This window comes from Nicotiana tabacum, chromosome 15, assembly GCF_000715075.1.
Source record: "Nicotiana tabacum cultivar K326 chromosome 15, ASM71507v2, whole genome shotgun sequence".
Lineage (NCBI taxonomy): Eukaryota > Viridiplantae > Streptophyta > Magnoliopsida > Solanales > Solanaceae > Nicotiana > Nicotiana tabacum.
The window spans coordinates 80,475,167-80,488,233 of NC_134094.1; the positions used below are offsets into that span (position 1 = coordinate 80,475,167).

Sequence of the window (13,067 nt, forward strand, 5' to 3'; positions counted from 1 at the left end):
CTTCTAATTTTGGCTGTACTACTATTTACTTTCAGTTCAAAACAATATTGTATTTAGAGATTCTAAGTATACCTCTGTTAGAGCTTATGACTCAGTTCCACCAGTTTTGGGAGATATTTGACAGCTGTACCGTTTGGATTTTATTATGATAGTTTAACAATTTAATTTGATATCTAAGTTGTTATTTCTGCTAATTCTCAATGTATGTTAGGCTTACCTAGTTTTAGAGATTAGATGACATCACGACATCCTAAGGTGAGAATTTGGGGTCGTGACAGAACCTTACCTTCCGAGGCACAATCTCTCAAGACCAAAAAAATGCTTCTCTTGTAAAGCTGGCATGAAGCTTTTAATTGACTTTTCCGGATAGTGCTCTTGTAGCCAACATGGTCAATAAGATGGAACATCTCCAGAAGAACCTCCAAAGTTATTGGTTCGTTCTGTTCTTTATTGCCCCCACCTGAAGCTTTGGTTGCTCTGTCCTTCCTAGCAGGGGATTGCGCCACTACCGTCAGGATATGGTGGTCGGAACCTCTTCGCTTTTGTTAGCGGGGGCCAATGATCCCTCTCCCGCTGTCGTGGAGGGTTTGCTACCCCTGCTTCTTCTAGTAAGAACATATAGTTCTTCCGCCATCATATTTTCTATGGCTGCGGTGGTCGTAGGTAGAGGAGCAACAACGACAACCTCATTGGTGGAGGTTATTTCGTGAACATTAGTTGAAGCATTTGGAGAAGCCATTGAAAGTTGTGATGGGAATTTGAGAAAAAATAAGAAGTAAAGACGTCAATGGTTTCTTAAGAAATACAATATAGGGTTTGAAGAATTTTAGATACGAAGTTCGAGTAAAAGGTAACAAGGACAAAGGAAGAAGGCAATTCTTATAGGCGTGGTCATCATGACCTTGGTAACCGTTGCGGCGTCATAACCCGTTAACACCCGCCACGTATCTGGGATTTTAAATGAAACTGGCTAGATGTCTTTTCAGATTCTAAAATAATGACGATTGCGTCGTAAATCCCGCAGAAATCCTTTTGTGACACGCCAAAGATCATACCACTTTAGGACATTTCTTGAGAATTATCCACTATATTCTTTCACTATATATGTATTGGTAAAATCTGGCTTTGACACGTGGATATAAATTACATGGCGACACGACATTAGTTGGGATAGGTTTTATCCGGGGGATAAACTAGCAATGCAACTCCGTCCCCGCGAGAAGTGTCTCCGACTAGGTCTTCCCCGGGGGAGATGAGAGTCATGTCCTGGTGAAGCGCCTCAAAGATGGTTCAAGAGATCCATCACTAAAGTAATAGCTCGGGATTTGACTTGGTCCTCAACTGTCCCCGAGATCTTAAAGATCCACTCATATCCACTACACCTGATGCCTATCCCACAATCGGCGAGTATCTTGGCAGTTGTTAACCACTTGGAGCTACGTGTAGAAATGAGATAAGTATGTGAACGTTAGACTTAGACTATAAATATACCCATTACCTTTTACTTGGGACTCACTTAGTTTTCTCTTAACTTGCTCATTATTCAAAGCTACTATATTCCGGTCAGGTTAGGCAGTCAATCTAACTTTACTTTACAAGTATTATGGATCACACTTTACAAGCATTGTGGACTATTACGAAGCTCAATAAGATTATTTTTCCTTTTGCTTATTTATTTTTGGTCAGATAGCTTAACTCTATGATTCATTCAAATAAACTTTAATTCATATTGCTAGTGAACTCATTAAAAATAAATTTAATTATCTCATCGTAAAATTATTTTTGGGTTAAACAATACGCTCAAACTTTCTCTAAATTCCCGTTTGAACAAGAAAGAGCACCTCCGGTATTGTTGGTAAAGCTCCTGCTCAATGACCTATCCTTTCCTTCCTCTGAACTTGGCAAATATTCCCTCTTTCTCTCTCTAAAAATCCAAGAAAAATGGCCCATTCGTGCGTGGCCACGACTTCCTCTATCTCTAAATTCAACTTCTCTTCTGATTCCTCTACTATTCCTGAAGCTTACCCTAATACCCTCCCCTTTAAGACCCTTCAGTTCAGGTACTTAGCTGAGTTCGTATATGCTTACTTATATAAATGTGAATAACGACAACACTTTCTCTAATGGTTTTGCTTTATTGATTTTGCGCAGGAATTTAAAGGTGAAGAATCGGGGAAAGAGTACAGTGAAGGCCGTGTACTCTGGAACCAACTGGGATTCTGGAATTACTTCACCAACTGGGATTTGGTCTATAAGGTTCCCCCTAGTTTCCTTTTATTCATATATTTCGGTTATTCTTATAATGGTTTGTTTTGTTGATGGGCAAGGTAAATAGGGGAAGAAAAATGGGTATCTTGGTGTATGCCCCTTTTTTGGGTTGAATCAAGATAAGATATAGTGAAGAACATAGGCCTGCTTGCCTGCTCTCTAATGATACTTTTATTGTCACATAAAATTATAATGCCACCCTGGTGTAAACTGAATTCGGCAAATATGACCATCATTCTTTGATTGCCTTGGTCGCTAATATATTCTGCTTAGGTTGTAGATAAATGATGTATTCTCGCTTTCCAACTGATAGCACAACCACCAATGCATAATACGTAGCCTATTGGTGATCTTCTTTTGTCAAGATCACATGCATAATCTGAGTTTACAAAACCAACCAGAGTGTTAGTATTTGACCCGAGCTCCAAACATGTGTTTGAAGTATCTCGCAAGTATTTGAAAATCCATTTCACAGCCATGTGTTTTTTAGGGCAAGCCATATATTAGCTTACTGAATGTCCGGATGTGTACAACCATTGCGTCCATAATATTGCCGACTACAATGGAATAAGGTACTTGTGCCATATGCCTCTCTTCTTCGTTTGATTGCAGTGACTAAGTAGCTGACAACTTAAAATGAGCAGCAAAAGAGGTATTCACTGGCTTAACATCTTTCATGCCGAGTCTCTCCAAGACCTTCGCCAAATAATTCTTTTGGACCAGGAATAACTTGTTGGCTCTTCTATCTCTTTGGTAGGAAAAGTCTCTTAAGAAGATCAACACTAGAGACAATGCTAATATGTTCATGAAGCCTCTCGCAGTTGCCAAGCTACTTGAACTTGATTGACATTTATGAAGAATGATCTAGTCCATAAGAGTTTTTGCGAAGAGGTTGGAACAAATTTACAATATCAGCCAAAATTAGGCCAAGGTGAAAATTTGTAATGTCAAATGTGGCCATCTTTTGGCTTTTATAGAAATGATATCGCTGGCCATCCTATTCTTAGCATTAGGCATGTGCCTGTTGGAGTTTCCTTGGCTGACAATATTGCTTGGAGCCAAAGAATGGTTCATGTGGTGGAGAAATTATTTGGACATTTCTTTCCTTTTGTTTTTATACAACTTGGAGCCCGAGTTTAATTTTACTCCTATAAAAGGAGAGTAATTCTTCTTACTTTAATATACCAATTAAGAGAGCAAGAAACACTTTAAGAGTGTCTTCTTTTGTGATAAAGAGTATTTCGTGAGTTGTTTTAGGAAACACTTGTGGATTTCTTTGTGAGTGTTTTCTTGAGGTTATTCTCTCAGGGTATTTGGGATTAGCGCAGGCGGACCTAGGATTTCTAGTACATGGGTGCACTACTAAAAAAGGAGAAAAAAATGTATTAAGCGGGAATTGATCCCTATTCCTCTCGGTAAAAACTCAATCTTCAACCAAGTGTATCATTCAACCTTCTTGAAGCATGGGTGCCAACAGTTAATATTTATACCAATTTTAAAAAAATATGTACATAAAATATCTAATTTTGCGGAAAGACCATGGGTTCACGTGCCCCATAATTTCCCCTATAAATCCGCCTTTGGAGATTAGTTACAATATTTACTCTAATTTATACTCTTGTCGGTATAGTAAATTTTCTTCTTTCCGCTTGTGGACGTAGGTCGCATTGACTAAACCGCATTAAATTCTTGGTCTCTTTATTATCTTTATTATTATCATTTTTATAATGCTGTATTCTTATTTCCGCACTATCCCCGTTCCCGATCCTAACATATTACTATTTGACTGTTCATTTTTTTTCCATGAAGAACCTGAACTAGCAAAATATTTAATAAAAGAAAGTGATTCTCTTAAGTCAATTTCTGATTGAATTTAAGAGAGGATGTGTTATATTGTCTTTCGAATATCTTTAACAAATTCAGATAAAAATATGACATGGATATGCTTAAAGTCTTGGCAGGTTTTTTTAATTCAGGAATCAGAGATTTTTTCTTTTAACAACTGGTTGTACACACCCATTTATGTCTAGGAAAATGAAGAGTCTATATTTCATAGATGGCGAGGGAAAAAAATCGGTCCTGTTGACTTTTGAATCTCATAATTGTTAAGAATCTGATGTTAATGACTTAATTGTGCTATCGTTCTTAAGAATATCATAGAAAGAAGTTATTTCTTACACATTTGCTTGGTGTACGACATTTGCAGAGATGACTTGCAAGTGCCATCATCGCCCTATTTTCCTGCTTATGCCCAAGGTCAAGGACCACCTCCAATGGTGCAAGAGCGGTTTATGAGTGTGATCAGCCAGCTCTTCCAATATGTATGCATTCTTTTTCCTTATTATTTCTTCAGTTTTGACTGCAAAGTTTGATGTACTTGCTAAATTTTATTACTCTATAAGAAAATTGTAGTTGCTCAAACTTATTTTGTTGTGTTGTTGAATCTTAGAGGATCATACGATGTGGTGGGGCAGTTGATGATGATATGGCAAATATTATAGTTGCGCAGCTTCTCTATCTTGACGCTGTTGATCCAACAAAGGTATATTTTTGGACCGTATCTTTATAACCCCCCCCCCCCTCCTCTTACATTGGATAGTCTTAGTTTAAGTATCGGATGTTGTGGAATATATCTGAATGAGAATCTGCTTGAAGCATTCCTTCTTTATAGGTATTAATGCTCTCTGTCAGTTTAATTCTTTTGTGATTTCGTTGATCACATATGTTCTGTTTACTGCTTCGTTGCTTGGACAACTTCTGGAGTCCTTGTAGCTTCCGAGCTGGAATACTCGGAATGACATGCCACATATAGTATGGATCTAGCCTACTAAAGCCCTAGTTGTTTATGTAGCCAATGGGTGAACAAATTTAAGGGAATGATGTGGAATTTCCACCTTCTCCTCTTTCTCTTGGTCTGCATCTTTTGATACTTGAAGCTCTTTCATGATGCCTTACAAGGATTCACCCTTGATCAGCTCCGTCTCAAATGGGGTAAAAAGCTTGCCTTGTATTAAATAAGAAAAAAAAGAAGTAAAGCGACCTTCTATTACAATTAGCATGCTGAGATTCTCTGACTTTTACCGTGCAGCTTTGCATCATTACAGCAAGTAATTGTGTAACTTGTCTGTAGGGGCATCCTTAATAAGATTTTATTTTTTCCACTGTTTTTATTACTAAACTTCCGCATTACATCCTTTTGTTTTCCTTTTATTATTGCTTCTATATTTTCCCTAAACCAACTCTTGACCTCCTTAATTTACTAAACAGGATATTGTCATGTATGTCAACTCTCCAGGAGGGTCAGTTACAGCAGGTACTTTCAAGTGTTCCCAATCAAGCTCATTTGTTATTATCTACTTTTGTAACCTAAGTTGCTCGGACTCTTCACTTTCAATGCCGCACCCGTGTCGACACGACGTGGGTGTGGGTATGGGTGTGGGATCCGTGTTGGATCTGATCAACCGATTTTGGGTACTTTGACCAAAATCAACGGAGAAATTTGGGACAGATACAATGATTTTTGAAAACAAATCAAAAGCTAGGGTGATATGGAAGAAAATGGAATACACTGTATATATAAATTTCTATGTCAGTCCTTTTCCTTTTATCTCCTTCTAAAATTCTACTCTTGTTCAATATTTTCTCCTTCTCGGAATACCTTGTAAGTTTTCCACATAATGCCTCATAATTTAGACATATTTTTATAACTCTATTTTTAAATAATTGAATTATTTTTAGCCGAATCCCCGCACCCGTATCCGTACCTGGATCTGTACCCCCGAATCTTTAAATTTAGATCATGAAGGATCTGACCTCTAGATTCGCACCCGTATCGGACACCCGCACCCAAGTCCGAGGCTCCGAGCAACTTAGTCTGTAACTATTGTAACTTCTAGCTTATGTTGCATAGAGTTGGACTATGGCACCATCTTAACGTGCTGTTTTATTTCATGATTCATCAAGTTTCATCCATATTTTATTATATCAGGAATGGCCATTTTTGATACCATGCGGCATATTCGGCCTGATGTCTCCACCGTTTGTGTTGGACTCGCTGCGAGGTGCTGAGTTGATTTGCTTTACTTTTGTACTTTATGTATCTTTTTTTAGAATATGATTTTTTCCGTCCCTATTGCTTAACATAATATGCATATTCTCCCTTATTATCCTTTAGTTTTTGGTATTGCACCTGAATTTGGTATCCTTGACCACTGCCAGAATCTTGTGGTAAAATTGGAATCAACTCTTAAACCCAATGTTACACTCCCTTTATGTATTACCTCTCACCCTTCTTTGCTGCTGCTAGTCAAAGTTAAGAGTACCACTGGACATAGTACCGCTGTTTCAATGGTTAAATATGATCGTGGTATTTTGTCAGATTTAGCTCTATTATTTAAATATGATATATAAACTTATACATCTCCAAAATAATTTAATCATAATTCATCACATTATATAAAGTCTCACATGCAATCAACTAACTTAACAGGTGATATGCAATGACTAAGGGCGTGTTGGATATGAAGGAAAATATTTTTTAATTTTTCCATTTTTGGTTGACTTGAATGTTCTGAAAAATATTTTCATTATGACTTCCTTACCTAGAAGAGAAAAAATATTTTTCAAAACTCTCTTTCAATCTTCCCCAACTCCCCCCACCCCTCCTTTGCTCGCCCTCAGACCTCGAGACCCATAACCTAAACCTAAAGGTCAAGGGGTTGGGGTCCGAGGTTAGGATTGGGGTAAGGGTTGGGATCCGTGTCGGGGTTAATGTTGGGGATCAAGGTTCTGGGTCGAGTTCCGGTTCGGGATTGGAGTTGGGAACGAGATTGGAGGTTGGGGTCAGGGTTTGAGTCGGGATCGGGATTGAGGTTTGGGGTCGACTGTCGGATTAAAGATTCAGGGTTGCGGTTGGGATCAGGGTCAGGGATCATGGGTCGAAGTTGGGATCAAAGTTCGAGGTCGGGGTCAGTATTTAGGGTCGGGACACAGTGTTTGGGGTCGGGATTGATATCAGGGTCGGGGGTCGGTGTTTTGGGGTATGGGGGCGAGGTTTTCGTACCCCGATCCCGGTCCCAAATCCAATCTCGAACCCCTACCCCAAACCCTAACCTTAAACCTGAACCCAGACCCCAAACCCTGACCTTGAACCCGAACCCCGGTCATTGATCCCAATCCTGACCCCCGTCACTGATCCAGAGACTCAAACCTGACCCCCATCATCGTTTGTGACGTCGAACCCTGACCCTGAACCCTGACCACGAACCTTGTTTCCGACCCCTATTACCGATTCCGTACCCCGACCCTCATTGCCGATCCTTACCCGACCTTGAACCCCTATCTGACCTAGACCCTTTCTCTCGACCTCAACCTTGGACCCAGACCCCCACCGCTCCGCTCCCCCCGCCCTCACCCATTTAGTCTCTTATAGTGTGTGCCTATATTATATATTTTCCAAACAATACTTTCTTCTAAATAACCAAACACCAGAAAATAAGAAAAACACTTATTTTTCAAAAAAATATTTTCCAGAAAAACATTTTCCTACATACCAAACACACCCTAGGTTAAAATTAGTTTAGGTTGAAGGCAAAATGAAGTACCAAATCTAGAAACTTATTTAATAAATCATAGAGATATTTAGGCTCACAGGTGAAACGAAATTTAAAAAAAAATATTAAGTAAAGTAACAAAAATCAACAGTTATTTCACCAAAGCCAAGAAAAATTCTCAAAGATATGACCTTCAATTTCAATTTCCTGATTTATTCTCTTTAAACCAAGATTAGCTCTAAAATTGTCTGAGCCTCAAGACCTCACCCGGTTGATTTCAGTTCCACCAGAGATCTCCTGACATAAAATCAAATGATCATGGTAACTTCTTTTGCTTGGTACAAGAGGTTCCTCCAGCAACTGTGATATTGATAACTCGAGCTCTTGTTCCCCGTCACCTCAGCCTGCCAATGTATCTTCCCATCTGGGGAAGTTGCAGGAGAGGATGGTGGATTTGTTGGTTTCAGTTTGTTCAACTGTGATAAAATGCATATATTATGGTTTTGTTGATTCATTTCACTTTACTTTTGCTTGAACTTTGACTAGCTTCTAATCCTTTTATACTAGTATCAATTAGCTTGGCATCTTTTAGGGAAGGCAGAGGCGCAGTGTGGGGCAGGTGTGGGTTGTGCTCAACCCGCAAAAAATTTCAACCCACCACAACCTACTCCGCGTAGAATTTTTCTGTGATTTCAACCCGCACCGCCTCACCCCGCATAAACCCACGCTGGCTCGCCCTGCTTAAATTTTTTTTTTCTTCTCTAATTTGTTATTTACATATGAGTAGTTTACTGTGAGTATTATGTATTTGAAAGGCTAACCTTTTAGGAACGGAATTATTATTTTGGTATAAACTAAAGTTATAAAGTGGGTCTTGTATTTAAGAGTGAACAGACTTTGTCTTCAGTGGAAACTTTTTACATGATCAAATTGAACTAGAGATGAAATTGTTTTTAACCTACTTTTATTTATGCCATTTGATGACAAAGTTTAAACATACATGATCGAAGTATCAGAGAAAGAGATAAGTCAGATATTTTTACGACGTTTCGACATAAATGTAATAATTCAGATCTTTGCGAAAATCAGAAAAGAGTTGGAAATTCAAATTGTATTCATCTACTGAGGGAATATGTGGAAAAATATGCAATTTTGTTTTATTTCTTATTCAGTAAAAAATAGAGAAGAAAACTGTACTAACAAAGTAAAATTGGATTCTAATTTACATTCAACATAGTGTTTCCAATTAGTTATGATTAAGAACTTTTATGTTCAACATATTGTTTCCAGTTAGTTCTCATTTAACAGCTTGTAACTTGTAAGCATATTCTCAAATTTAACTATTTGGTTCTTTTTTAATTTGTTTTATTAAAATTAACAAAAATAAATTAGCTTCTTACTCAATTGGTTAACTATGTAAAATATTAAGAATATGTTAAAATTAAATCACATTATTATTTTATTTGAACTACTTGAAGCTGTGTAAACTACTTTTATTTTGAAAGAGGAAGGAGAATAATTTTTTGACATCGGGAAATATTTTACTGAATCCATCAATATGTCGTTTTGCCGTTTTGGTTTCGGTTCTGGAACCATACTTTAATTATAATTGTTGACTAACAACAAATCATATTCATGCCCCTGGGTCAAAAGTTCGAGGCTGGAGGTTGCCAACCAAAAACAAATCCTAAAATGGTTGAGAATATAAAACTCAAAAGCTGTAAAAAGATTGTTTTCTCACATGTAAGAGTTCTCTCAAATGGATCTTCCCAAAGCCCAGACATGTCAGCTGTGAGGTGAAATTTCAGCAATTTGTTTCAACCGCAACCTGCCCCACCCCGTTTTCGATTTCAAAAATATTTCTTTGAACCCACCCCGTCCCGTTGCCATCCCTATTTAAACACTAAACTAGCGTACAAAGTGGAAGCACAGTCCACGTAAGCTCTGGGTAAGTTGGTGCGATTTGCTGGTTGTTTTGGACTTATTCGGATGGGAGAGGATGAGGGGCTGGGTAAAAAAGAAGTGGGGCTAGGAGTAGCAATGGCTAGAACGGAATATTAGGCTATTTACTCATCATATATAATAGCTTCTCCTTCCTCTGATGCCAGCGATCAGAGAGTAGAAGTTCAAATAGCTGCATCTATGCTTAAAAGTTTTCTTTCTGACCATAAATGACGTTAAAAGGAAGTACTAATACATTGGGACAATTTGAACTTTAGGATGCTAGTCAAGAAATGTGATAGGAAGAATTCAAGAGTTGGGCTTGGGTACCACCGAGCACATGTAGTGCTTGATAATGTTCATTTTTTATTGGCTCCACCACATCTTATTTGTAAACAAGGATGGCCTTGTGGAAGTTGCATGCACTAAGTTTATATTACAAAGTTTGTAGCAAATGCACTTGGAATCAGTTTGATTGATTGAGTATTTAAAGTGGAGACTTTAAATTAGTTTCTATTTTCTATAAATAACTGGCAGTTGAAATTTTCCTTGTTTACGGATGTGTTGCTGTCTTAATTAGTTTTAAAATTTAAAAGTTGTCTAAATTAGTTAATCGACTTTGCAGTATGGGGGCTTTTCTTCTTAGCGCTGGCACCAAAGGTAAATTGAATTTCTCATTCATGGATGAAGAGTCTTTCTTCATGCTGAATATCACTGTGTTCTGAACTCGTGACATTGTTTTCCCATGAAGGTAAGAGATATAGCCTGCCAAACTCGAGGATAATGATTCACCAACCTCTTGGTGGTGCACAAGGCGGGCAAACTGATATAGACATTCAGGTAAACATAATCTCTTTCATTCAACACTATCCTATTTCAGAATGTTACCTCTAGAACGCAACATTTCGGAGACATGTGGTTATATGGTCCTGGGTCTGACTTCTGAATCTCCATCCTCTAAAAGGGAAAAAAATTCCCCTCCGTTTCTACTCTATTTCTCTCTTTTTCATACTTTCTCTTTTCCAAACATCATGCAATATCAGTTTTCTAATTTGGAACTTTACGACATTATCAGAAGAAGTTGTCAAATGCACTTATATGACTGATGAGTTCAAATCTTCAAAGAGTTGAATTTTATCTACAATTTTAGGCAAATCTAAATATCTAACAAATTTCAGTGATCCCTCAACACCCATGTCGACACAAAGTACATAAATGTGTACACAGATCAGTGACTGGCCATGGGGTAACCAATAAGCAGTAAGAGAAAAGGCAACACTTAACTTAAAAAAAGAAGAGCGGAGGGGAGGAAAAACTCAAGACTATGGAAAAAATAGATACTTGGCCTAGTTATAATGCTATATACTTGAAGCTATTATGTTACAAAATTGTTGTCAGGATCAAAATCAATAGTTTTAATTTTTTTGCTGCATGCTCTGTTAACCATGTTGATCAAATCCATGGACAATATGCTATTACTGTATTGTGAGCTACACAACAGTGAAGCTATGACATAGAGAGGCTATGGATAATATAAACTCATAGGCGAAGCTCAAGCTTTTAGGGCTTAAGCTATGGTCTGGACCAACTTTCACATTTCATGTGTTTCCATCTGTGAACCCCAAATTCTTCCCCTTAATGTTGGTTTGCTTGAGTATTGAACTTTTATTCTGGATTATTAGATTCTGTTTTATAACTTGCCTTTTAGACTTGAAAATGGGCGTTCTCAAAATTTTACTGCAAGAAGTCCTTTTAACAATATAATTTGTACAATATACTGACAAAAGGTAAATTCATGTACAGCAATTGACGATAGAATATTGATGGAAATTTTGAATTTTTATTTCATTTTGAAAATGTCCGAACAGCTGGTAACATGGACAACTTTTGGTGCTGAAATGATTCCATAAAGTTTTTGAACCCAAACCTTATGTATTTTGCCATTCAATCCCATTGGAAGCTTAAGTTTCCAGCTTGTGGGTGCAAGTTGATCAAGGATCATCTCATTTTCTTCTCGCACTCTGGTGCAGTAAACGCATTTCAGCTTCTCATCAATGAGCAAGCAACTTGAGATGATCTAATGTCAAATCCTATATTTTCATGGTACATTCTATTACATTATTTTCTTAGCATGTGGTTAGTTTGGCAAAATGGAACACCTGCACCTAAACTAATGCTTGTACCGATTTCCAGGCTAATGAGATGTTGCATCACAAAGCAAATCTGAATGGGTACCTTGCCTACCATACTGGTCAAAGCCTTGAGAAGATCAACCAAGATACTGATCGTGATTTTTTCATGAGTGCAAAGGAAGCTAAAGAGTATGGGCTTATTGATGGAGTCATCTTGAACCCCATGAAAGCCCTTCAACCATTAGCAGCAGCTGCTGAACAATAGTAGTTGAATTTTATCTCAAGATGTCGAATTTCTTCTTACACTTTGGCGATGTTACTGGTAGACATGGTTAGAGAGATCACCATTGATTAGTAAGTTCTACATTGAGCCTGTATTGCAGCTGCAAAAAGCTATTGTATACGAAATGTGAAACGCTTCAGAAATCCTCTTCATGTCTTTTTTTTCTGGGGAGGAGTTATCTTTTCCCCTTGTTGTTTCTACGTCTGTGTTTAATTTCGAGTTGTATCTGTCTTCACAGCTTTCCCTAACATTTGTCTGCATGGTGTGTGTATAATAGACATTCATTCACGTGTTGAAGATTACAAGAGTAGCTTGTTTCCTGGCCTAACTCGACCATGTACATTTTAAACGAGGCAAGTAACGAGTTGGCGAAGTGCACGGATATTCATTGTTTGAGCTACTATTTAAGTTTCAACAAGGGTTGGTAAATTATTTAAATTTTAAAGCTTAGCCAATTACATAAAATAAAATAAAAAAAGGACAACTCGCTTCTCTTCTTCTCTTTCTCGCTTCTTCTGTTTTTCCTTTTGTCTTTTTCTTGAACATCACATAACATTTCTGCCAAAGAACTTATTCCCTTTTTTCAGTAATTCAAAAATTGACACAACTTCATTCATATACACCTTAAACAATGACAGTTTTTGTTGTCTCTCTCATCGCAAAGACCCAAACTCAATTAGACTCCTCTTCCAGTCACAACGAAAGCTTGAAAATATTGACTTTAATTACCCTGCACAATAAACATATGCTTACAAGCTTAAAATATATCGTTTGAACTTCATGACACAATATCCTGAAATTTTGAACTGAAAAGTTAAATTTCAGGACATAGCACCCTGAAGTTTAAACTGAAAAAACTGAACTTAAAAGATACAATGTCCTGAAGTTTTA

General features: G+C 37.6%; 1 protein-coding gene across 1 annotated transcript; it reads left to right on the forward strand.

Moving 5' to 3' along the window:
- Positions 1-1,219: 1,219 nt before the first annotated feature.
- Positions 1,220-12,421, forward strand: LOC107760634 (ATP-dependent Clp protease proteolytic subunit 5, chloroplastic). The gene is made up of 9 exons (XM_016578718.2): positions 1,220-2,060; positions 2,152-2,256; positions 4,475-4,589; positions 4,718-4,810; positions 5,536-5,581; positions 6,257-6,329; positions 10,387-10,421; positions 10,513-10,601; positions 11,955-12,421. The coding sequence occupies exons 1-9, from the start codon at positions 1,942-1,944 to the stop codon at positions 12,156-12,158; spliced, it is 879 nt and encodes a 292-aa protein (XP_016434204.1). The 5' UTR covers positions 1,220-1,941; the 3' UTR covers positions 12,159-12,421.
- Positions 12,422-13,067: the final 646 nt, after the last annotated feature.

What these genes read in the sequence shown, in the direction of transcription:
- LOC107760634 (XM_016578718.2), top strand. Translation starts at nt 1,942, where the DNA reads ATGGCCCATTCGTGCGTGGCCACGACTTCCTCTATCTCTAAATTCAAC. An exon ending in TTTAAGACCCTTCAGTTCAG is followed by an intron (nt 2,061 to 2,151) that starts GTACTTAGCTGA and finishes GATTTTGCGCAG; the next exon opens with GAATTTAAAGGTGAAGAATC. An exon ending in AGGAGGGTCAGTTACAGCAG is followed by an intron (nt 5,582 to 6,256) that starts GTACTTTCAAGT and finishes TTATTATATCAG; the next exon opens with GAATGGCCATTTTTGATACC.